Raw genomic sequence first — 25,651 nt, 5'->3', positions numbered from 1 at the left:
TTGTAAGGAGCATTTCTGGGGAGTCCTGTTATGTTTTCCAGAGCAGCCCTGGGCCTCTCGGCCCCAGCTCCACCCAGCAGTCCCACCTGTGTGCTCTGCAGCTGCTGCTCTGCGCCCATTTTCTCCTCCAGTACTTTCTGCAGTGACTCCTTGGCCTTCTGCTCGTAGCTGTTTTTCTGGTCTTCCATCTCCAACAGCACCTTTTTCATTCCCCAAGGGGAGTATTTCTGTAAATTTGATGCAATTAAACCCACACATGTTGAGCCTCTGGATACCAGACACTCAGCTGGTGTACAGAAATGGGGAGGATCTGAGCCTTGCCCAGGCTTGGGTTCTGTCCTGCATTGGCCTTCCCTCCAGGATGTCCCTCTGCTGTGCCAGCGAGAGCCACTGGATTGCCATGCATTGCACTGCAGCCCTTCGAAGGGTTTTGAGGTCCAGTGCATTGAGACGGAACTTGCCTGCCTCCATCTCCTGTCTCCTGGGGCTGCTCTCCCAGGGACGTGTGTCGTCACCCACTGAGTCAGCCTTAACCGCTCCGCCTTTCTCTGTCATCCTTCGTTGGGCCTTGTCAGCTTCCTGGACAGCTTGTGACTGTCTGCCCTCTGTCCTTTCTGCTGCTCCCTGACCGCAGACTAACCTGCTGCTGAATGGGTGAATGCAGTAGTCTTCCTAGCTTGTAAGCCTGGCCTCCCTTTGAAGCTTCTCAGGCAGAGGATTCTTGCTAATTCAGAGCGGCACCTGCTCACACCATGTGTGAACCTCTCTGGTTCCTCTGTGTCCTGAGGATCAGGACCAAATCCCTAACATCACCACCCATCACCCAGCCTGTCCTGCTGTGCAGCTCCCCTGGGCGTGTTCCTTGGCCTTCACGCTCCCAAATAGTTTCCTCTGCCTGAGCCTCATTGCTCACCTTTCCACCTGCCCAGGCTCGACTTGTGCTCGAGATTCAGCCCAGGTAACATTGGTTCTGGTAATGTTTTGTATGTTTGTTTTGGAGACAGGGTCTTGCTGTGTAGCTCAGGTTGGCCTTGAACTCACTGTGCAGTCCAGGCTGGCCTTGAGCTCGCAGCGATCCTCTTGCCTTAGCCTCCCGAGTGCTGGGATGCATTCCAGGTATGCGCCGCCATGCCTGGCCAGCTCCAGTCCTGGTAAATTCTGACTAAACTGTCTCCCAGCTCCTTAGGAATTAGAGACACCCCCCCCCCGGCCTGGTGTTTTTCTTTCATATTTTCTGTTTCGAGCCAGGGTCTTACCAAGTCTCTTAAGCTGCCCAGGCTGGGCTTGAATCCATCCTCCTGCTCAGCCTCCCCGAGTGCAGAGATTGCGAGTGTGAACCACCACACCCAGCCCACAGCCCGCTTGCTCTTCTCTTTTCTCTTTTTGAGGGTTCTAGGGATCGAGCCCAGGGGCTCTCTACCCTGGCTACAGCCCCACACCGTTTTAAGACAGTGTCTCACTCACTGCCCATATTGGTCTCAAACTGGCCACCCTCCTGCATCAGCCCCCCAAGTAGCTGAGATGACGGGCGTGAGCGCCAGCAGGTAGCTTTGCTTAGCGTTCACACAGTGCCACCTGCAGACACCTGTGTGTGTGCGCGCGCTCACCTTTCACCCTTACGGTACTGTACGTTCCCTCCATGAAAACCCAAAAATCCTCGAGGATCTGAGGAACTCTTAGTCAACTCAGTATTTTAAAATTAATAATTCACTCCTGGCTTCAGGATCAAGAAAGAAAGCAGAACAGACCTGCACATTCCCTGGGAGCCTGCCCTCCCATGCTCTTCCTCTTCATGCCCTGTGGTTAGGGGGAAGGAAGGCAGCTTTCACTGCCAATTCTCAATTACCCCTGGGTCAGCGGACCTCATGATGAAAATTGAGGGATCAATCTGAATCATTTCCATTTAGCTCTGGAGTTGGCTGAGAATTTGGATTTATATGTCACTGCGCCTTAAACTTTTATTAAGAACTAGCTCCAGGGGTGATTGGTTGAGGTTATATATGAAGCATGGCCCAGTTACTGGATTTATTTTTGGTTTGTTTGGTTTTTAGACAGGGTCTCACTACATATTTCAGGCTGGCCTTGAATTCACTGTGTAGCTCTGTTGGCTTTGAACTTGTGGTGATTCTCCTGCCTCAGCCTCTCAAGTGCTGGGATGACAGGTGTGTACCACCACGCCTGGGTTAGTTATTGGATTTAACTATGCCACTCTCTGACCAGCTCTATTCCCTACTGAAAATGAATAGACTGTTGTTCTGGGTTATATGTCAGTCTCTTACAAGTGTGGCTGGATTATTTAATTCAGGAAAACCTAACAAAGTAGGTCATATTGAAAAAAATAAACCTTGTAGGCTGGGAAACCTACAGACTGTATAAGCTCTTCCCGCAAGATCCCCACTGTTATTCCAAATAAGAGACACCTGCCCCCCCCCCCCCAAGACAGGCTCCTGCTGTATCGCCCAGGCTGGCCTCAAACTTGCCAGCCTCCCACGTGCTGGGGACACAGGCGGGAGCCCCCATGCCCAGCTTCTACCACATCTTCTTCTTGACATCTCCTCACCTGCAGAAATCCGTCATTTCTCAAAGATGCGCAAACTGAATTATTCCTGCTTTTTTTAAAATCGAAGATTAGGCCAAATCAAGAGATTACCAAAGCTGGATAACAATGTCACAGAAAAGCCGAGTCACACTCTTACTTTCTTCCAGAGGTCGCTACTAGGAAAAAGTTGCCCACAGAATGAAAGTCATTTTTCAAGAATTCCCTATTAACTATATGCAGTGATGCACCCTTGTAATTCTAGCTACTCAGGAGGCTTAATTAGGGAAGAGGAACCAAATTCAAGGTCAACCTGGGCATTTTAGCCAGACCCTGCCCCCTCCCAAAAGAAGAAAAAGAAAAGAAGGCTGGTGGTGTAGCTTAGGGATAGAGTGCTCACCTACCATGCCCGAAGCCCTGGGTTCCATTCCCACTACCGTGAAACAGTCAAACAAAACCCAAAAGCTTCCTTACAATATCCAACTCAGCTGTTCAAATACTGGGAGCTGCCAGGCATGGTGGCACAGGTCTGTATCATTTAGGAGGCTGAGGCAGGATGATTGCTGCAAGTTCAAGGCTAGCCTGCGGTATCTAGGGAGACCCTGTCTCAAAACAAAAAAATCCATACTGGGAACTGTGGGTGCTGGCTGGGTGGTGAGAATCTTTACCAAGGACCTCTCCCCACAATGGGGTATTCTCAAGGTTCCCTTGTACCTGATGAAGTGTTCAGTGCTGAGATTCCTTCCCAGCATGCAAAGGGAAAGGTACGGGGAGGAGGGGAGACCAGAGGGAGTCACGTGACAAATGAAGTACCGAAGTGAGAGTGGCCACCCCAGGCCTGGGTAGGAGTGGGGACATGAGGTTCCAGCATTGTTTTTCTGGACTCACCAGCTGCCAGTGTGCCCTGGAAAGCCTACCTGGGTGCAGGCGTAGAGCTGGTTCTCCAGGGACCTCAGTCTGCCCTTCAGCTTGTCCTCATTAAGCTGTCCCTGCACAGAGGGGAGTTAGAAAGTGTGAGGCGGAGTGCAGGCTGCAGTCAGCCTGCTCCCGCCCGCCTGCGGCCCAGCACTAGGGAGTGCTCCATGCTTGTGGAACAAAACTCTTTCAGTGGTAACGGAGGGGCCTGGGGAGAAGACGGGAGTCTCTCTGCTCCAGGACAAGGCTGGAGCAGACAGACCCTGTCTCCTTCCCGTCCTCTATCAGATGGCCCAGGTGGTGGCCTGGTATGGAGGGTGAGGGAGGAAGCTCAGTGGCCCTTTTCCTCTCGGTCCCTCCGGCCCCTGTTGGGACACTGCCTCACTCCTCACCTGTCTTGTGAAGTATAGGGAGTCATGCTGGAGGGCAGAATGCATGTTCTCTCCCTTGCTCCCTACCAGAAGCTGAATTCCCACACCCCGAGGCTGTGTGTCGGAGTTCTAACCTCTCGTACCTCAGAGTGCGACCATATTTGGAGACAGGGTCTTTAAATAGATAATTCAGTTAAAATAAGGTCCTTAGGGTGGAGCCTCATCCAGTATGACCAGAATTGTTGGCTTGTTTTTATTTTTTGAGGGTCTCAAAAACTCACTGTGTAGTTCAAGCTGACCTTGAACTTGCATCAGTCCTCCTGCCTCAGCCTCCTGAGTGCTGGGATCACAGGCCTGCAGCACCTCGCCCTGTAAGCACTCCACTGTTCTATCAAAAGCGGTACCTCTCCCAGTATCCACACACAGTCCTGGCAAAGCACATCTCTTCAAACCGTTTACTTGCTCTTGGATTTGCTTTATTTGTGGGCGGATGTGGACGTGGAAGTTGCAGAGCAGACCGAAATCTTCAGGGAAGAGGAGCTGAGGACTCAGGGTGTAGTGGGAGAATATCCCGTGAGTGCGGAACAGGTGGCCTGCGCAGCAGAGAGAGCACAGGAGAAGCCAGTGCTGCTGCCACCTGGCCGATCTCCGGTGCAGTCTGCAGAGCTGTGCGGAAGCCGCTCCTCTGGAGTGCCCTTTTGTGCAGGGCCAGCACACGGTCATCCGGTGCCCAGTGGGCAGGTCCAGGCCCTCCCGTCAAGGTGACAGGTGCCCAAGTCAGGCCCCTTGTGAATGACATGCTGTAGCCTATGAGCATCCTCACACATACTCAGAGCCCTCTGGATTACCCACAGCACAGACTACATGCTATGTACGTTTTTGCTACACTGTTGCTTAGGGAATAATGACAAGAAAGACCAGATAGATGCTGGATTTTTTTCAGTTAGTTTTAATCTAAGGCTGCCTGAATCTGAGGCTATGGATCCTGCAGACATGGAGGGCTGGCTCTTCTAATACACTGCCCTCCTTCACACACACACATGCACACGGCTCAAGATGGGAAATGCAGGGGGAGATAGTAAAGTGCAGGTGGGGCAGGGTAAGATGCTTTCCTGAAATGGACCTGTCTGGTGGCATTTCTCCTTCCTTCAGTGCTGGGTGGTCAAACCCAGCAGCTTGTGCATGCATCTGAGGACATTTTGACATTGCAAGGGTTGCTAATCCTAGGCTGAGAGTGGACAGTGGTGGGCTGGAAGGGCCATTCTGTAGTTTTCAACTTTTCAGCTGGGCAGCTAATGTAACAACTTCCTTCTTGTTGTGTCATCCCTCTGCCTGTAGACTTGTACCTTTTTCCTAGGCAGTTTTTTTTTTCTTCTAGTTTTTTTTAGGCCTCTCCACCTATAGGGGTGGCAGTGCCAATGATAGTAAGTTTCCCAGAGAAGGGACCATGGGCCTCTTCAGCACTAACTGTTTGCATATTCGCTTTCTGACTTTTTTCACCAGGCTCTGTGGGACTATTGCGGGACTCTTGTGGGGTTTGGAAATTCCACTTCTCTTCAGGCCTCAGACGCAGTGGACCCTCTTGGTCATACAGCCAGGGCATTTCCAACCCTTATCATATTTCTGGTCTGTAATGGGGGGAGCAGAGGAGGGGCCTCTAATTTTGAGGTCTGCTTCCCTCCATGAGCGGGGCCAGGGGAGGCAGGAAGTGGTATTTCATAGCTCCTGTTTTGGTCTTCTTTGGCTGATTCTTCTAACCATGGGGCCCCGGGCGTGCCCCCACCCTTTCTGCTTCCTGTATTACTCAGGCCTAGCAAAAGCAAAAAGCTTTGCCAAAAACAGTTCTTTAAAGTGCCTCCTGCTATTAATGTTTTTCCCAGTGTCTCATGTCAGAGAGAGCTGAGAGTCAGGGGTTTGGTATCTACAGTAACCACAGGGCTTTGGCACAAATGAGAAATGGCAAACACTTCCACTGTGTGGGCCTCGCAGTAACTGGTAAAATGGCCACATTCCACAGAGTGGCCTGCTCATTGTCACCCACAGGTCCTGAAATCAGCTGGCTTCATTCCTAACCCCCGGTTCAGATCTTCCAATTCCACGCATTTTTCTTTGCCTACACTGTTACTCTGCAGGATGCAGCTAAAGCCACTAAAGTTGAAGATCATTTTGCTAGAATTTAGAAAGAAAGTAGGCCCAAGGCAGTATTCTTAAAATTTCCCACATCTCCTGTCCTTTTTGGATAGCTCTTTCCCCGTTTTGCAGTATGGCTTTAATATATTTTGCCTCTTCCAGCTGTTTTTTTTTTTTTTTGGTACCGGGGATTGAACTCAGGACCTTGCCCTTGCAAGGCAGGTGCCAGAACCACTTAACTAAATCCCTGGCATAGCATATTTTTGGAGTCATTTCAATCTCTACATTGTGGCAGGCAGTTTTTTTTTTTGTGGTACGGGGGATCAAACTCGGGACCTTGAGCTTGTGAGGCAGGTGGCAGAAACACTGAGCCAAATCCCTGGCCCTTCTTCCAGCTGTTTTTACATTTTAGCTCAATCCCAGATTACTTTTCCATTGATGTCAAAGTACAAGACAATTCACTTGATCTTAGCCAAAAGGCAGAGAAGTGATAATGCAAGACGATTCATGATAGCCCCTTCTATGGGGAGCAGGCCAACCCAAGTCCGGGGCCTGAACAAAATCTTGTCCGCAGTCCTGCCTTCCCAGACTCCCCAAGGCAGGCTGGAGGGTTTCAGCCAAGTTGTTACAAATGGGACATGGAGTTTCCTGGTCTGAACCCAGGTCTGCCATACCAAGGCCCAGTGTTCCAGTATGTGGGAAGAGGCGCTTCCTACAGACCTGCTGCTGACCTTCCATGCAGACACCGGGAGCTTGGGGCTCAGAGACACAGCTAGCCTGTAGAAGAAGGAGTGAGGCGGAGTCATACACACCTGGTGCCGGTCCGAGGGCTTCAGCTCCTGCTTTTGCTTGGTTTCACCTGCCTCTGAACTGTCCTCCACACACACCCCAGCTCACCACAGAAGCACTGGCCCACAGCGCATCTCTGCTCTAGCGGAGCTTCCTTGGGGTGTTCAGCCAATCCCCTGCCGTGCTGTCATCTCAAAATCTCCATTCTGCTTTGCAGATCTTAAAAGCCAAGAACACCTGCTCCCATCTTCGAATTGTCCAGAGTTGAGCTTTCTCTACTGGCTGAGCTGTTTCTGCTCTGAAGGCTGGAGCCATGCAGGTTCTGAGCAGAACCCCAGGCCATCAGCATCCAAGAGGCCTGGGGTCCACGCGGGGCTGGAGGCAGTGGAGGTTGTGGTCCTTGGGTTCTAATAGCGTTGCTGCAAGCTCCATGCAGGCAGCTGGAGACTCAGATCATGGGGCCACATGGAGAAAGTAAAATGTGAGCTGGACCAGGCTCCAGAGACCTGGTTCTGGCCACATCCATCTGGTTCTTCTTCCCAAATGCCACAGACTGGGGCTGTCCTTTCTTTGAGGTTGAGGCTTTCCGGGAGGGATAGAGAGTTCATTGTCATGTTTTGGGAGAAGCAAGAGCTTTCAGCGGAACAGTCTGAGAGTACTTTTCTTAAAAACAGGAAGCTGGGGGCCTGGCAGGGGGTTGGGGAGCAAGAAGTGAAGGGTAAGGATTGGGTGGAGTGAAAAGTGGGGGAAGCCACAGCCTGAGGAACTTCTGCCCTTGGGCTGCAGCAGGGGCGAAACTCTGCCTCAAAGACCTGGCCAGGAACACCTCTCAGTAAATCAAGTGGTCTCCATTTCCACCAAGCTGGCTGTAATTCAGGGTCAGATTGTGGCTCGCCTGGGTCACTGCAAGTCTCTCCTGTCCTGGCACCACCCAGAGCCAGGGTGCTGTGGTGGCTAGAGAAACACAGGTGTCGTCCAGTTGGCATGCCGTGGAGTGCCTTGTACAGAAGGGCCGACTGCGAAATCAAACAAGGCATAGTTCCACTGTTCCCCGCCCTGCACTCCCTCTGCCACTCCCTCTGTCTGTACTGGGGGTGGAGCCCAGGGCCTTTGCAGTGAGCTACATCCCCAGCCCCTTTTGTTTTTCTTATTTGGAGACAGCGTTTCGCTAGTTGCTCCGGCTGGGCTCAAAGTTGTGACCGTGCTGCCTCAGCTCCCCAGAGTGCCGGGATCACGGGTGTGTGCCCCACGCCTGGCCGCTTCCTTGCTTCCCCACTGGTTTCCGTTTGTTTCCCAAAGGGGTGGCATGCAGCTCACGGTTCTGTGAGATGTATCTTTTTTTGGGTTATAGATATATCCTTTTATTGGGTCCATACATACTAAAACATAAATACAATAGACGGGTCCATTCATTATTTGAGCTTTAGGTACACTGTTGGAATTCTAGAACCCTGCCTGAAGTGCTTTCTTTGGTACTGCTCTGATGTGACCCCTTCATTTCTCCCACATCCAATGGGAGGGCCATACCCTGGGATGCAATCAGTTTGACCCTTTTGCCCTGAACACTTCTCTCTGCGCTTTCCTCCATCTCCTCAATTTCTGTTCTGGTAATCTACTCTTCCTTCAGGACCTAGCCAAAACGCTGTCTTTCCTGTGGAGCCTTCCCCATTCCACCCCGGGCAGAACAGCGCTCTCTTTCCTGTACATCACAATTGCAGCCTTATTAGACTGTTTTGGAGTTGTTATTACATCTCTGTCTTTCCGGCTGGACTGTGAGCTTGTTAAGAGCAGACGCTGCTTTTTGTCCCTGAAGTGCAGGGCCCGGCATGGAGTAGGAGCTTGTCAGATGTCTGCTGAGCAAATGAACGAGATGCTCTCCATTTAGTTCAGGACCGGAAACCACCTGGCCTGCACAGCTGCCTTCGCCCTGCTCTGCCGAGGGAGGGAAGTGACTTCCTTAGTGACGCCCAAGCCCGATGCCGTGACTGTGTGAGGATGAAGGGCTGAGCTGGAAAGGGTTTTTTAAAACACACATTTTAAATTCTGTGTTTTTTGTGGTACTGGGGATCACTCAGGGCCTCATGCGTGCCGAACAAGTGCTTTACACTGAGTCCCAGGAAGTCCTTTTGTATCACTGCTGTTTTCTTGGCTTTGTTCCGTACCCACTGCTGCTTTTCTCTGTCTGAACTCAGGCCGTGCTCCTGGCGGGGTGAGGTGGTTCCGGGCTTCTCACCGTCCCTAGTGCCCTGTGCTTTGCTGGCATCAGCCTGCTTGTAGCCCTGCACCTGCGGGCTTCAGGGGGGCTTGAGGATCCTGCAAGTCCTCAAGACCCTGTGATGGGATCTGCAAGGTCTTCCCTTTTCCAACTGCATGTCTGTGTGAGACTGAATTTTCTTCATCTATTTCAACCAAAAGAATGTGTTACAGCGCATTGAATTGAGGAGTATGAGAATTTAGCTGTCTTTAGTTGAGTTAGACATTAAAAGCATAAAGCAATGCCACTCCTCTCATTAGTTTTTCTTTTTGAAAGAACAGTTATTCCTCATAGATTATATAATTTAGGTTAGCACGAGATGGCTTATTGTTATTTTAAAATTAATAAAGATTTCTGAATTTCTGCTTCAATTTTTAACATGTTAAGTTCTTCTTCTTTTTTTTGGTACTGGGGATCGAACTCGGGACCCTGCACTTTTGAGGCAGGTGCTGGAACCAGTGAGCTAAAATCCCCGGCCCCTAACATGATAAGTTCTAATATGTTAAATATAAAAAGTTGTTTGGAATTTTTAACAAATAACGTAAAGCAGTCTTGAGATGAAAAACACAGTTGGAAAACCATTACACTAGATTATATGTCATGCCTCTAGGTCTCTGCCTGCACTGTTTTATCTCCTACCTAGGATGCTATTTCTCCTTCTACACTTGCCTGGCAAATGCTTCTATAACTGTAAATATTTCCCTGAATCTCCCTTTCTAGAGTTAAGCATTCCTTCTTGTGGTCTACTAACCCTAAAAACATTTATTTCTTATAATATTTGTATTGTTTGGTTTCCCTTAGAAAGTTATGTGCTGTCTAAAATCAGGATCCCTGCAAGAATCTCGTTTTTTTCTGTGTTAGCCCTGTGCTCAGTAGGAAGAACATGATCTGTGAATATTTGTAGAATGCATGGACTAAAATTAGAGGCCTGAGCTCTGGTTCCATTTCTGCTGCCCCCTCACTGTATGAGTTTGGGCAAGTCACTCGCCGTTCTGCGACCTTTCCTCATGAGCAGTATGGCGGCTCCGGCTCCTCTGTAAGGCGCCTTCCCACAGAACACTGAAGTCTGCGCTGAGTAGTAGGTGCAGGGCGGCTGCGATGACTATTCATGTGAATCCCATTTAGAAACCATCATGCTACTGGGAGAGAGAGCCCCACAGATAAGAATGGTCCTCATTGGTTCTGAGTTTTCCTGGCTGTATGGCAGCAAGACCCTCAGCTGATGACCCCCGTATTTGCTGTGACCCGGTTGACCTTGAGTTCTGAGCTCCTCCTCCCCTACCTCCTCCTCCTTTCCAGCTCTCTCTTCAGTAGTCACACAGCCCTTGACTTGTTGGGTGGAATGGGAACAAAGATAGGATGGACACACACAGAAGCCTGGGAGCTTTGTTGAGATGTTTCATCCCCTTACCTTCCAGGAGCTGTCAGAGGCCTGAATCAGGGTGGAGAGTAGGTCTTGAAGAATCACCATTTTCTGTTTTAGGACCAGCTCCCTTTGTAGGGCCTCCTGTGGGGCAAAGAATTCAAGAGGACAAGGCTGACCTGGAGAAGGCAGAGGTGCGTGGGGAAGCTGAATGGGGAAGTCAACTTACTTTGAGGTACTCGGAAAGCTGGATGATTTCCTAGAGAAAAGGAAAAGACCCTTGAAGTCCGGAAGCGTAGAACGCAGCCTGTGCAGAGCAGACCTCCGCCTGGGCTCTGCTAGGCCCTCTGGGTCCTGGGTCCCTGCACGGCCCCTCCTGCCATCCAGGAAGGAGTGTCCTCCCGCCCAGCCTTGCCTGAGTTTGTAGTGCAGTGCTAGGTGTCAGAGCTTAGGTGCCTCCGATCCACATCAGTGAGGATTGCTTACCTTATCTAGAACTGCGACTCCGGAACTGGAAAGAGAAAGGGGAAAGACAGTGGACGAGAGTTAAGCAGGTCAGAGGTAGAGGCAGTGGGTTGACTGCTCCCAGGGACCCTTCTGGGCTAGGGGGAGGGCTTCCTCTTTTAAATGAGGGTGGATGTGGATATTCGTTGTGGTTGCTCTCTGTACATGCTGGGTAGAGGGAGGGAAGTAGGAGTCTAGAAGAGGCTGGCATGATGGTGCATGCCTGTAATCCTCGAAGTCTGGGAGGCTGAGGGAGAAGAATCGCCACGTTTCAACCCAGCGTGGGCAACTTGGCAAATTACTGAGACCCTGTCTCAAAATTTAAAAATCAACAAGGGCTAAGGATGTAGCTCCCTGTGAAGCGCCCCCACCCCCACCCAGTTTAGAAGAGGGGAGCAGATGAGATGTGAGAGGGTCAGGGTCAACAACGTGAGGCGCTCACTTGGTTTGCAGACTGGCATCGTTCTTGATTGCTGGCTGTGTGTCATCTGCCTTCGTCTGAGTGCCTGAGAGATGAGAGGTGATTCAGAGCCCGTGGGGAGGAGTGAATGCATTGGGAGGGACAGGGACTCCCCACTGCTGCTGAGCAGGATGCTGGGGCAGGGTTCTCTGCAGCCCCATCATGCGGGGAGCACTTCTTACCACAGTGGCGTTTGGGTGGCCTCTTGATGGGAGAGTCTCGCGGCAGAAGGGCCCCTGCTTGTGAGGAGCAGAGGTCAGCCAGATCCCTGTGGACACTTGAGGGAGGACGACCCTGGATTGGAAAGGCCTCGGAGCTGGTCCCTGTCACCTGGAAAGGAAGGGAGAGATGCTGGAAACCACTGTCCAGAGCTTGTTAGAAGACACTTCCCATGGCTGCAGAAAGATGAAACTGTTGTGATCATGTCTCCCTAAAATTCCCATGCCCCCCCCCCCCTTCTAACTACCACTGTGACAGGATTAGGAGGCGGAGACTTTGGGAGCAGTTTGTCATACATGATGTTGGGACCTGAATGAGATGGTGCCCTTCTGAGAAGAGGTATTAGAAAGTTTGCCCTGTTTGTTTTATGCCATGTGAAGAATGTCATTTGCACAGCCCAACGAGCGTCTTCATGAGGCACAGGACCTGCTGAGGCCTTGATCCAGGACTTCCAGCCCCTAGAATTTTGAGAAACAAGTTTCTGCCATTGAAGTCACCCTGCCTGTGGTAATTTGTTATAGCCATCTGAATGGACTAAGATAATATTTCCAGTCAAGCTGCCCAAGTAATCCACATAGGCTTCCAGAGCCACAGGCGACGCCTGCCTGTGCTCTGCCTTGCCCTGCCTGGGGGGAAGGGGCCTCCTTGGGGCGGGCAGTGGGCAGCTGGCCTTTTCGCAGTCATTCCCGCTGGAGTCCGATCTGCCTGGGCCACTCACACAGCCAGCGTGGCTGGAGAGCGCAGCGAGCAGCCTCGCTCCGGATCCGGCCTTGCTGCGCCTCAGCCTCCGGTCTTTGGCCTTCCAGCCAGGGCTTCCTGCGCAGTACAGCCGGGCTGCTGAGGCGCTGGGGAGGGAGCGCAGAGGGGTGGGGCCGGAGCCCTGTGTCTCTTGGGTTTTCTTCTCGCAGACTGCACAGCCCGTGTTGGTGACAGGACTCTGGAAGGCTGGGGCCGTCGGTGGTGTCCGGCGCGGGGGGTGAATCTCAGGGAAGCCTTGAGTAGCTGCTGGGTAGTGGGGATTCTTCAGTGATCTGTACTTTCTGGTCCTCTTCGTCCTGATCTTTTTCTCCTGAAAAGGCATTCGGAAACCTTCTTGCCTTAGAACGCAGATGCTTGGTTCTGTTTTGCAGCGAGCTGTAGGGCTGTTTCTCTGAGCAGCCCCTCCCGTCGCTGCATCGGAGCAGAGCCCGCTGTGGGCACAGCGCATGCCTGCCGTGTTCGGGAGTGCAGAGGACCCGTCCACCCTGCAGTGCTCACAAGGGGGTTGCCGGCTGAGGCCATGTCCACCTACCTTGCTTTCTGCCAACATTGCACCTCCCTGGGCAGCCTAAAGGGCCCTCGGGGACGGGGTCCCCAACCCGTGAGGAAGGGGCCACACGGCAGGAGGCCAGTGGTGAGCGAGCTGGGGAAGCTTCAGCCGCTTCCGCTGCTGGCACCGCTGCTCAGCTCTGCTCTGCCTCCTGTCAGATGGCAGTGCACTGGATTCTCTAGGAACGGGAATCCTCCTGCGCACCCCGCCCCCACGCCAATCGGGAACATCGTCTTCCCGGAGACCAGTCCACATGGTTGGGGACTGCTTCTGTGCAACTCAGGCCATCTCTGAGGATTTATAACCTCAGCCCACAGAGCAGGGGCGGCCTGCAGAGCCCAGGGGAGGCTCCCCAGCCCTGACGAGGCCTTCTCGGTCTGGGAGGGCTGCCGTGTGCACGCACGTGTGTCTGGGCAAGAGGACTGGCCTGTGTGCAGTCTGGCACTAAGCAGCCTCCAGTCATTGCCAGTGAAGGAGAGTGAACTGAGCTGTGAGCTAGCCCCAGAAGATATGTGTAGGCCGCCAAAATTCACACTGATATGGGCCAGGGATTTAGCTCAGTGGTTCTGCCGCTTGCCTTGTAAGCACAAGGACCTGAGTTCGATCCCTGGTACCAAAAAAAAAAATTCAAACCGATACTAGCTGTCAGCTATGAAATTGTTTTTGGAATTATTTTTTCTGTACTAAAAGGCAAGTGCAACACAAAAAAGAGCTAAACAAACAACGTCACACAACCAGACTGACTGAGTCAGTGACTCGTGGAGACGTCCCCGTATGGCTGGGAGGAGGGACTTACCGAAAGCCGCTTGCTGGTGCCCTTGAGTCCACTCACCCTCGCTTCTCCCGCCCCCCCAGAGCAGTGTGTCCTGGACATGGCCCACCTGCTGTGCGGGGGAAGTGGTCCTCCTGGAATAAGACCGAGACTCCTCGAAGACAGCTGTCCGTCCTGCCCTCCTGCAGGGGCCTTGCTCCCTGGCCCAGAGACGCTGGGCCTGGCCCGTCTCCTCTGCCTCCAAGTTCCTCCTCCTGAAGAACTGCAGCTGCCGCGCGCTCCGGACTTGCTCCCTCTGCTGGGTCCTCAGCACCCTCCCCGCCTGGCGGCACATGGTCACGTTGGGCCTGCAGCGGCGGCTCTCCCTGGCCTCCTGCCGTCGCTCGCACTTGGCCTCGTAGCTCTCAGCCCGGCGGGCCAAGCCAAGGAAGCGCCTGGGGTCTGGGCTGATCATGCTGCCCTCCTGGGCACCTGTTGCGCTTGGGTTCCAGTTCCCTGAATAGCCGCTGGATCTGCCAGATGCCAAGAGGGAGGAGTCAGAGATGGGCAGAAAAGTGACTTACCTCCCGCACTGGGAGGGAGCAGAGGGTCATAGTGCCGCATCCACGTGGTGGACAACTGAGGCCGCAGTGGTGTCGCCTGGGAGCGGGACTCCGGGCTCAGCCCTTCCTGAGCTAGTAAAATCTGATAAAAGCAAACTCCTGCTTTCTCTGGTCTGCGTGCCCCCTCGGAAAGTGGAAGATCTGACTAAAGATCTCACCTGGCATCTGAGTCAGGGAGACCGGAGAGGTGACTGGTAAAAGTTACAGTGAGCTTGTGGAGCCCCTGGATAGCTTGCATTTGTTCACTTTTTAGACGTAATAAAGAAACAGGCCAACACCCCTCCCTGCCTCATCCTTCAGCCCGCAAGGAAAATCGGCATCTTGCTGCTCTCTTGGCCCCGTTACTGTCGCAGCCGACTGACATTCTCACCCTCCTCAGGAAGTGACCGGGCCTGTGACTGGCACCCTGCTCCCTTCTTGGCCCTTAGCAACCTGGCCTGACAGGGCTTAGGGGGGAACCCACCAGGGTCCTCTGTCCTGATGTGGCTCCTCAGGCACCTACCACCTGCCCAGGACTCCCCAGTCTCAGGGAGAGACCGCGTCAGCTCAGAATGTCCAGTCAGCTGCCACACCCGATGCTGGCCCGGCCCCTTTCAGAGCATCGTGGAGATGAGCGTCGCCTTCCTAGCAGGCTGTCTGGTGCCAGTCTGCTGTCCTTGGTCGGACATGCCTTGAGCCCTCTAGACCAGTAAGCGCATGGATTACACCCCAGTGAAGCACTTACAAACGACAGGCAAACAAAACCAGCGGAAGCAGTGACCACAAGTCTCCGGGAGTGAGGCTGGGTGGAGAGGCCGCCCTCGATGCCCCTACGGGGCGTTAACCTGCGTCCACATAGCCCCCAAGCCCCGATTGCTCTGTCCTTCCTTCTCTGTGCCTCTCCCTCTCCCCCACTCTTCCCAACCTACCTTCTGGAAATTTGGTCATTTCCCAGAATGCTCAGGTAGCTTTGATGAGTTGGGGTTGGCATTGGCTGAGCCGAAACCCAAGCATCGGAAGTTCTGTTCTCTCTGCCCCCTGGAGCGAGCCCAGGGACTGGTGAGGAAGAAGTGCTCCCCCTCTCAGCTGCTGCCTCTGCTCCGACCCATGAGCTCATCACACTGCCTGGGCTTAGCTCCTCCGCAGTCGGAGGAGGGCATCTCCTCTGGTCAGCAAGCGTTTGCCAGCTCTGGCCCCTTAGGTTTATTTATAGGCCAAACAGACTCGACAGGTAGCAGCCTCTCTGCCCCTTTGGGCCCTGGCTGCCTACTCTGGTTCAGTCTGGAATTCTGTAGAGGATTCCTGCCTTCTCTGCTCACGGCTCTCATTCTCTGGGCTCACGGGTGGGCAGTCTCTCTGTGTGGGAGAAGTCTGAGTGGCCAAACTCTGGGCACTGTCAGCTGCCTGGACCTGCAGGGTTGGAGGGGCAGCTCTGGGCATGGGGGTGCTGACTGCGGCAGGGTTGTGAAGTTGTCAGTGCCTGTCCTCTGTACACCATCTCTGAATGGCTCTCTCCTCTCTCCCCTGGGGTGGTGTCCGTAGACTTCACATCTTTCACTTTCCTTATTTACAAACTTAGGAAAGGATCTGAGGGGGTAAGTCTTTAAGTCTCAAGTTGTGAGTGAGTGGGTGGAGGAGACTGGGATTAAGTGCACGCGAACTCCAAGACCAGGACCTACACATGTGGCACCTCGTAAGCCATCACCCCTGCTCTTCCACCACGTTAAAGGTTGGGGAGAGTCCCGGCTCTGCGGGAGGACTCTGGACTCAGCCTGGCCCATCACTGCCTGCGGTGTGTGTTTCGGACAGGTTATCACATCTCTAAGCCCGTGTCTCCTCATGTATAAAATGTAGCTAACACCTGCCTGGAAAGATGATGAGAATTCAGTGACAAAATGTCCACCATGTGCCTGGCACCTGGCGTGAGAAATGTCAGCTTTTTATAGTAATAAGCTTAAAATGCTGTCCCTGTGCTGGTGTTGGGTAGTGAAGACTTGGCACTGTGAGACAAAGGCCCCAAGCTGAACGAATGTTCCCAGGAACAAGAATGTTTGATCTCTTCCTCTAATTCCCTGGACCTGTCTCTCATTGAAGGATGACATCGTTTTCTGGATGGAGGAGATGTGATTAAAATCACGTTTGCTGCTCTGGGGCCTCTGACCTCTGAGTTTGGGTTACAAGGAGAAAGGACTTCGCTGTGGCCTGGATACAATCACCATCTCAATTAAGCCAAGCAGAAAGTTCAAGTAGCGGGAGAGTGGCCTACCACACTGCACCATTAAAATGTAGAGTGTGAAGTCCTTCCTGCCTGACCCCAAGTTAGCCACAGGCTTTGTAGTGGAGGCACATTCCCAGTGCTGAGCATCACCCTCTCCTGACCGTGAAGAGGAAAGGCCTGTGGCTGGAAAACAGGCCTGAAGTCACGTCTCAGGGCTCTTGGCCTAGGCTGTCTGAAAGTTCACTGAAACATGGCCACTCTGCTCTCTGTAGCCTCAGGGCCAGACCTTGGGACTGAGACAGGAGCGTGCCAGAGCCCCAGGCCTGGTGGAGTTTGGTGTGACACAGCTGCGTGAAAGGATTCCCAGCCTTCTGAAATGTCTTGACCATTCTGACTTGCTTCCAAGCAAGATGCCATATGGGATGCCTGAGGGTCAGGGATATGCTGAAGGCCAAGAGGAAACTGGCTCCTGTAGATTCAGAGAAAGGTCAGCAGGCCAGGCTTTGGGCATCCCTGAGTGACCCTTGGCAGGCAGCATGACAGGCCTTGGGGGAATAGGCAGTACCGGCTAGAGGAGGCTCTCGTCACTCCTCACTGCCACAGGCAGACCAGGGTGCTGCCCTCATCTGACTGTGGTTTGCCCCTACCCTTCCACCTCTCTGCTCCTACTTCCTGGCCATGTCTGCAGCATAGACAATGAATGGCTTCTTGCAGAGGTCTGGCCTTTCCCATCCAGGTCTCTGTGAACCCAGGGAGAGGGACCTGTCCTAGGCTGGCAGAAAGGCAGCGTCATGTGATAGGGTACCCCTCTCTTGAAGGGAACTGGGAAAGGTCATTTAATTCATGCCCCTGGCTAGGTGTGGAGGCGCTCACCTGTGATACCAGCACTTGGGAGGCCAAGGCAGGAGGTGGGCAGCCAGGAGTTGGCTACGTAGTGAGTTCAAGCCCAGCCTGAACTATGTAGAGAAACCCTGTCTCACTTGATCTTAGCCAGAGAAGGCCGAGAAGCGATAGAGAAACCCTGGTCTCAGAACAAAACAAAAACAAAGCAAAAAACCCCCTAAAACGGAACAATTCGTGTCTTGTTCATTGGGTACCCTGAAGCCCAAGTCGTACGACTCACTTCTAATCTGATGTAATGGATGGAGAGGGGAGCTGAATCCTGGGCCTGGCTGGCACCTCAGGACTTTGGTACAGGGTCCTCTCTTGGTTGCCCCGCACCCCAGTATTCTTAAGCCACCCCACCCCTGTATCTCCCTCTTTACCCAGTGAAGTTGGGCTCTTCGCCAGGCCGGCTGAGCACCTTCTGCCCCACCCTGAGTTGGAAGGCCCAAGTCCGGATGCAGAAGCATCCTTCTGAGTTACCTCCAGGTCCCGGCTGCTCAGGAGAACGCTGCAGTCCCGGCAGGCAGATCGTGGCTCTGGCCTCGGTGGAGCACTACTGCAGGGGCCCAGTAAAGTGCAAATTCTCAGTCCGTGGCTCTGGGCCCTTAGCGTTTCCCTTCTTGTGCAGTCTTTCTTTTGCACAACAACCTTGCTGAAACAGGAAACAGAAGCCACAATGCGCACAAACCCCAGTTCCCCTCTCGCTCTCTGGCACAATCCGAGTGGGCCCCTGAGCCCTGGGGCCTCAGGCTGGGCCGGGAGCTCCTCCCATCACGGCACCCCAGCCACCCTTTCTCCTGTGACTGCATCGGTCTGAGTGCCTGGAAAGTGTCTAGTTCAGATCCATGTGCCGTATTAGACAAGGACCAACCTCTAGGTTAGAGTCAAACCCTGCAGTTTCTTTGAGGGGAACAATGGCTTTTTGGTGGTAATACCTGGAAGAGAGGTTTGTTCTCAGGGTTGGCTTTCACATGTCTCAGGCAGTTTTCTGTGTAGGACTTTCTTTTCCTTTAGTCACCTCTTCCCATTGCTGGTGTTGGAAAGAAAGAGATTCTGCTCTCCTGAAATACCTGGATTCTTCTGCAGAATTCTGGACAGAGGCCCACTCTGGACTTGCTCCTTTCTAAGGGAAGGTGGGCAGCTAGGGGATGAATGCAGGAAGAGCAGGCAGAATCCAGTAACAAATATTCCCCTAGTCAGTTAAACTGGGAAATTTAGGGGGAAATGAAAGAGAACTGATCTGAATAATTTATTTAGGAAATTCCCGAGAAGTTGAGGATAAAGTAGTGGAAAGGGAACTGGATTGGAACAAGTTCACGGGGACGTGTGACCTGTGTAATTCTCGCGTCTGCATGAGCGCTCATACGGTCACTGGAGGACAGTCGCAGCCCCACTCTGTGAATTCCAAACTGGCAGCCTGAGATGGGCAGTGAGACTGTCAGGCCGCTGTGGCAGCATCTGTTACACGAGGGGGGCGGCTCACGGTCCTCTCTGCTGCTGCCGCTTCCTCTGTTCTCTGGGGAGAAAATGGCAGCAAAGCACCCAGGATGGGTTCTCAGCACTGGAGCTCGAGACAGGGCATTCCCCCAGTGGGAGAGAAGCAGCCCAGGGCTCTGGGTAGCGCCTGCGCACATGGGAATGAGCAGAGGGCTGGGGAGCCCATGGCCGACAAAGACAGTCTTACGGTCGCAGAGGGGTAAGAGGGTCCTTGGAGCTTGGGTGCCAGAGGACCGCAGCACAGGAAGGTGTAGTAGGAAGTTCTACACACTGCATACATTTGGACTCCATTAACAATCAGCAAGAAGGGCTGGCGATTTAGCTCAGTGGTTTCGCCACCTGCTGCACAAGCCCAAGGATCCGAGTTTGATCCCCAGTACCAAAAAAAAAAAAAAAAAATCAGCAAGAAGCCGGGTGTGGGGGTGCACATCTGTGATCCTTGCCCTCTGGGAGGCAGAGGCAGGAGGGTCACAAGCTTGGGCCCAGCCTGGGCAGTGTAACAACTTGGCCAGACCCTGTCTCAAAAAAAGGTAGGTGGGCTAGAGTGTAGCTCTGTGTAAAACCCTGGGTTAAAACAGAACAAAACAAAAAAACCCTGGGTTCAATCTCCAGTACTCCAGAAAAGAAACAAACAAACAAAGAAATGTGTACAAAGATCCAAAACCATTCTAAGGCTAGGTGCTCACTGTATCTGTCCACAGATGACACATTTCTTTCTTTCTTTGTTCGTCCCTAGACTCTGATAAGTATTTTCTCAGTAATGCATGCCACAAGTCCAAGTTATTTATTCTAGAATAATGCCACAGACACACTTGATAAGAGAGTGTATCAGTCAGTATTTACTCAAGAAACAGATATAACACAAGCTACACAAAAATATATATAAGAATTCACAAGACTGACCCACAGTGGCACCCACGGTGTCAATGAGGAAGGGTGCAGAGGCTCCGTCTGCACACTGGGATCTGAAGGATCCAGTCGAAGGCCTGGAGCTCACTGCAGTGTCCCGTGTGAGTCCGTATCAGGAGGCTGATGGGCCTTCGCTGGAAGCCAGGAGAGAATGTCCAAGGTGAAGGTGAAGGTGGAGACTGGAGCTGAGAAGCAGACCTGTCTTTGAGTTCCGCTTATACCATCCAGCTGACAAGCCACCGTAGGGTGAGTTTTCCTGCCCTGGGCCGTGGAAGTGCTGAGCCCATTTAGTTGAGCTTGTCCTACTCAGGTTGACACCATCAGCCAGCACAGAGGGTCTGCAGTGGCCTGGGCCCTGCTATAGTTAGCATGTGAAATGTTTCCCGAAAGCCTTGTTTTGAAGTCTTGCTCCCCAGCTTGGTGGTACTGGGAGGTTGCTGCATGTTAGGCAGTGGGGCCTAGCGGGGCGTCTTCTGGTTCTGCAAAGCATGCCCTTGAAGGAGCAACGGGGACACCAGCCTCTTCTGGTCTCTTTTACTTCCTGGCACACTCTGCCACACTCACTCCATAGTATGCTGCCTTGTCACAGGCCCTAGAGCAGTGGTGGCGAACCTATGGCACATGGGCTATTCTGTTTTTCTTTTGAGACAAAAGATGTTAATGTATGAATTATTTTTCTAAACAGAAACCTCAGTATCCAGGTTTAATTGCAGTGTTGGCACTTTGGGATAAATAAGTGTGGCACCTGGTCCCTGAAGAGTTCCCCACCACTGCCCTGGAGCAGTGGAACCAACCCATCGTGGACCGGAGCCTCCAAACCTGTGAGCCAAAGTAAACCTTTTCTCTTCCGAGAGAGCTGGTTATCTCCAGTATTTGTTACAGCGAGCAGAGCTGCTCAGGGTGGGCACACTTACGCCTGCAGGCTCTGCTCTTGGTCTTCTATACAGACATCCCGAGGACAGATGTTCTTAGAGGTGATGCAGTCTAAACTTATCAGAGGGAGATAAATACTACTTTGGCCCCAGTGCTTGACAGGTCACCCCTCTGCAGTGGAGTTTTGGTCTCGCACACATGGCAGGCAGAGTACGGAGTGCTCTTCACCACTTTGGTAGAGGGCCCTGGCAGAGTAAAACTCCCAGATTGTGCTCTGGGGACATCCCATGTTAGCAAGAGCATTTTCTGTTGTACAGATGCTATGAAAGTTGTCAGAATCAAAACGGAGTTACTTTTGTCAAGCCCCAGCCCCCCAAAAGAAGAGAATAAGCTGGGAAGAGGAGATCTCGTGTGTGTGGCTGATAACAAGAACTGTTCACAGAAAACACAGGAGAACTGTAACTTTGCACAGAGCCCACTACAACCTTACACATAATACACTGCTGTCAGGGTGTGTTTAATCCTGGACAGAGGGCGCTCCTAGTACTGATCCTAGTAGCCAGTGACTGTTGCTCAGAAGATTGTTAATAATTTGCCCATCTTCCCTTAAAAAACTTCCCTTTTCCTCAGCATTCTTGAATGTATTCATGGTTTGCTACAGTGTACATATTTCCATTACTATGCTATTCCCAAATACACTTAGTTGTTAGAGAATTTCTATTTGTTATTTATTTTGACCATGCTAAAAAATCTGGAAGGCCAAACCCTAAAACACAAATACTGTGAATCCATTCTTGTGGGTCCAACATGGAGCAAGGGACAAGTTAACCGTTGGTCCTGGGCTATTAGAAGGGTAGTCTTTGCAGGGCTCCGAGGGCCCTGACAGGACACAGCCCCAGCCCTGGGGGTGGGCTTGGAGGTGGTGAGACAGATGAAAAAGTAAAGAGTAAGACAGACCAGAAAGGGGCGCGCCCGTCTGGACCAGGGACAAAACCATGTCCTCAGAGCAGCTGTGGCTCTCCTTTATTCTGTATTTCAGGCTGTGTCCCCTAGGGCCTGCCAGAATAAGTCAGAGTTACTTCTGAGATAGACACCCCAGTGACACGTCCCTTGCAGTGCTGGTTTCTGAACTGGAAAAATCCCTGCCTTTTCAGGCACAGCTGAAGCAGCACCCTCTTCCCCAGTACGTGTGAGTTCCCCAATAAACAGGACTCTGGAAACGCCTTGTTGATGACTAAAATGTCGCATTATTTATTTTAGGAATATGCTGTATAAATTATTGAGTTACCAAAAATCATCATTTAACAAAAAAATAAAAACACGAAGCTTCGACTTATCAGAACAGTTCACTTCCTTTCCTTCATGTACATAGTAGCTTTTCCTTCAGCCTGGGCAGTCAGAGCCATTACAAGGCTGAGGCTAAGGGTTCCAAAAACCACAACTGTGGTCTCTTACACTTTAATGTGAGGGGTACTGGCTCTCATCCTCTTCCTGAGATGGGCAGTTTTCCTTCCTGGTTAAACTGTCATCTCTTGCCATGGCCTGGGTTAGATGATCCTATTTAATTCACAAATGGCCTCATGTTCCAAACTGAAATATCCTTCAGAGCCTTTTCTCTACATTTTGCACATTTCTACACCTACCTTTCCAGTCTATTTTTTACTCAGCACAGCCTATCATCTGTAATAAAGACTATTTAAATTGATGCAGTAAAATTGAACCCAAACTGATCTTATAAGGGGAATTGGCATATTAGCTTGCCATCAGTTAGCTTGGCAGAGGGCCTGCTTTGGAGACTATTCAAGAAAGTGGATGGACAGAGAAATGATTCCAAAAGCCTTTAGGTTTTCTTTTATTTTTTGTTGTAGGAAAATGTAATATACCACTAAAATTTTTTCTAAATAGAAAAATACCTTTTTTAATTTCTATTTTTTATTAGTACATGTTTGCAATACGTAACAATTGCATTCATCATGGGGAGTTGGTACATGTGCATAACACATCTTAATTCTTTTTATTTTCCCTTCCTCTCTTTCCTTCCCACCTCTCTACATCTTTTGGTTTCTTCTCAATTACAAAATATCAACTTCCCCTAGAAAAATAAATACCTTAGTGCTGTTACCATGGTGATGGGGTCCTGGGACAGGTCCCCAGGTTCTTGTGCGTGATGAATGAAGAGTTAGACTCTGCACTCAATGGTAAGGAAAGAGCAGCTAAGTTTAGTGAAGTACAGGGAGAAGGTACACTCAGAGCAAGCAGAACAGGCTCGTGCCAGTAGAAAGGAAATGGACATTGGGCTTAAGAATTTAAAATATTGTGCCAGGCTAGGGCACCTCCCATTGGGCCTTTCAGAGCACGAGTGACATGATTGACAGGGTGCTGTGTGATGTCAGTGGTATCTATTGTGCATGTCCTTTCCCATGATTCTCTTCGTTATAATTGAATGCATGAGATACCGTTCACATGTACTAACCTTTAATGAGCTCCTACTGAAGAAAGGTCATTTAGGTCATGCGGGCTGCCCTAGCATGCATGAGTCCTGGTTTGGAATTTCAGAAATTTCCAGAGGTCTTTTCTTATTTCTGCCTTTAGGAAGTGGGCCTTAGGACAAAGGTCAGGGGGGTTGGGCCTGGGACATCGCTGAGGTTCCCTTGAGTGAAGGCGAACAATCCTTTACCCCCTGCTTGTATTATGTATATTACTACAACTAAACAAAAATTAGTTTCTTAATTTTTACGTTACTGTCTTAGTTATTTTCTCATTGCTGGGACAAAATACCTGACAACCACAAGTTAAAAGTGGAAAGGTTTATTTTAGTTTACAGTTTGTAGAGGTTTCAGTCCATAGTAGCCTGGCTCTAAGGCAGGGTGGCATGGCAGAGAGAAATCACAGAGGAGAAACAGTCCATGGTGTGGCAGGCACAAAGCCAGCAGCGAGTCTCCCTTTCCCTTTTATTCCATTCAGGCTATAAGCCTATTGGTTGGTGCCACCCACACCTGGGGTGGGTCTTTCTATCATCCACATCCAGAACCATGGTAAACCAATCAGTGGACTGATCCAGTACCACACACCCATGATCCAGCCACCTCCCAAAAATGGTACCCGTGAGTGCATAAGGCTTCAGGGGGACATCTAGATGTAAGACATAACATTTACCTTTTAGTTTTTGTTTCTATGTATATGCCTTCTTAAAAAACATATTTAGGGCCGGGGATTTAGCTCAGTGGTTCTGCCACCTGATCCGCAAGCACAAGGACCTGAGTTCGATGTCCAGTACCAAAAAAACAAACAAAAAAAACATTTTATGTGTAGTCAACCTACAATTATGTGTTTTTGAAAAACTTGGTACTAAGTTACAAGTACTCTTCCTATTTTTACATTTTTTCCCATACTTTTCACCCTTTAGTGGTATTGTGGTCTTTTATAACAGTGTATCACCATCTGTTTAATAATTTGATATTAAACAGTAGCCATGCAATCTAGTATTGTTCAGGATAGTTATTAACCACTTGTAAATGCTATGTAAATATAATTTAGTACACATAGTAAAATGGATATTATTTATAATTTCTGTAATTACAATAATTAATTCTGAGCTGAGATCACTTAACATCGTAACAAGCTTCCTTTATTTAGCTCCTCTGTCCCTTGCTCTTTGCTAACGTAACCACGCTGCCTCCAGTGGCAGCCTGAGACAGAAGACTGATGGCAGTGGAAAGCTGCACTGCCTGGCTGTGAAGTTAGAGAGTTTTGCTACTTACTGCCTGTCCAGCGCACTAACTGTCTAACATCTTTGCATCTCAGTTTCCTCCTCTGTAAAACGGTTATTGTGTCGGGCATGGTGGTGCATGCCTGTGATCCCAGCACTCAAGAGGCATGAGGATCCAGCCTGGGCTCCATAGTGGGTTTGAGACCAGCCTGGACTACAAAGAAAGATCTTGCCTTAAAAAAAAAAAAAGTAGAGCATGTAACCTGGGTTCAATCCCCAGCATTGCGGGGGGGAAACACCTATTCCACGGGATTATTTTAGAACTACATGTAATAATTTAAATCACGTAATAAATGTTACTATTACTACTGCTATAGCAACATCTGCAGCTGGAAGGAAGCATCTCACAGTGACTTGTTACTGGTTATAATAAAAGGGACCCTCATTCAGATCTGCAGTTGTATGAAAACTGGAGTAGTTTTAGTGAATTAGTGCGTTTTGCTGATACTGCTTTGTAGGTATATTTGTTTTGTCTTTTTGGGGGGGTGGGGGTACTGACTTTCAAACTCGGGTCCTTGCGCTTGCCCGTCAGGTGCCAGAACCACTGAGCTAAATCCCCAGCCCTTGTAAGTATATTTGTAAGAGGAGAAAAATGAATCATTTTAAATCAATCACTTGGAAAGATTAATGAGCACATGGAACCTCTCCATCCAGAGGATGATGGCAGAAGTTAAAACATGTACAATTTTAAGCTCAGCTAACATAATTCAATCCACAAGGTTCTCTTATGAATGTGTCACTATTATATATGGGAGAAAAATATTCGAAATACCTCATACTGTCCTTCCAAGTGAGTGTTTTGTGGACCGTTTAACAACTTCTCCCCTTCCTGCTTCTCCGTTTTTTCTTTTTTGGGGGTGGGGGTTGGAGCCACTGTTTCACTATGTAGTTCAGGCTGGCTTCAAACTCAGGCAATCCTCCTGCCTCATGGGCCATTTGACTCCTATTTTAAGTCAGACTAAACCAAATGTGATCTGGGATAAGTAATGGGAATTGTAATAACATATTTACTTCTTAGGACTGGTGTTTTTTTTTTTTGGTACCAGGGATGGAACTCGGGTCCTTGGGCTTGCGCAGCAGGCAGCAAAACCACTGAGCTAAATCCCCGGCCCCAGGACTGTTTTAAGGTCTTAAATTCATTAATATTCATACAGTAGACTGAATGTAGTAAGTACTACTAAGTTTGCAATAAAATAAAAATAAAATAATTTCAATGTGCTGCAGCTCTTACTAGTTTTTACATGATGTGATTGATATTTTTGTTTTTAAGGCTGTAGGAGGAATTTATTGTTAGTAT

General features: G+C 50.5%; 2 protein-coding genes across 12 annotated transcripts in view; one reads left to right on the top strand and one right to left on the bottom strand.

The window, feature by feature from the left end:
- Nucleotides 1–15,320, bottom strand: part of Traf3ip3 (TRAF3 interacting protein 3) — a 22,013-nt gene extending 6,693 nt beyond the window's left edge. For 2 of the 8 annotated variants that reach the window (XM_087194012.1, XM_087194010.1), the window contains exons 1-10: nt 15,133–15,320; nt 13,732–14,134; nt 11,505–11,652; nt 11,305–11,368; nt 10,845–10,869; nt 10,588–10,617; nt 10,407–10,502; nt 6,673–6,729; nt 3,454–3,525; nt 87–227 (exon numbers count right to left, since the gene is read on the bottom strand). In XM_087194012.1, coding sequence (XP_087050138.1) covers nt 87–227; nt 3,454–3,525; nt 6,673–6,729; nt 10,407–10,502; nt 10,588–10,617; nt 10,845–10,869; nt 11,305–11,368; nt 11,505–11,652; nt 13,732–14,134; nt 15,133–15,320 — 1,224 coding nt within the window. Of the gene's footprint in view, nt 1–86; nt 4,416–6,212; nt 7,758–10,406; nt 10,503–10,587; nt 10,618–10,844; nt 10,870–11,304; nt 11,369–11,504; nt 11,653–12,832; nt 13,521–13,731; nt 14,135–15,132 lie in introns of those variants that run through there. The other 6 variants (XM_087194013.1, XM_087194011.1, XR_015444283.1 and 3 more) reach the window with 5 other exon arrangements.
- The window catches only part of CUNH1orf74 (chromosome unknown C1orf74 homolog), a 109,607-nt gene that overhangs the window by 8,877 nt on the left and 75,079 nt on the right, over nt 1–25,651 (top strand). The window contains exon 3 of one of the 4 annotated variants that reach the window (XM_004862034.3): nt 13,706–25,568. The exons of the other annotated variants lie outside the window; for them this stretch is intronic. The gene's annotated coding sequence lies outside the window, so the exon portion shown is untranslated. Of the gene's footprint in view, nt 1–13,705; nt 25,569–25,651 lie in introns of those variants that run through there. 4 annotated transcript variants of the gene reach the window in all.

Source organism: Heterocephalus glaber, unplaced genomic scaffold, assembly GCF_053883595.1.
Source record: "Heterocephalus glaber isolate CG9 unplaced genomic scaffold, H.glaber_assembly_v1.0 deba00001600, whole genome shotgun sequence".
In the NCBI taxonomy this organism is placed as follows: Eukaryota; Metazoa; Chordata; class Mammalia; order Rodentia; family Bathyergidae; genus Heterocephalus; species Heterocephalus glaber.
Note: the sequence above shows the minus strand (reverse complement) of the source record. Positions and strands in the feature narration are given on the sequence as shown.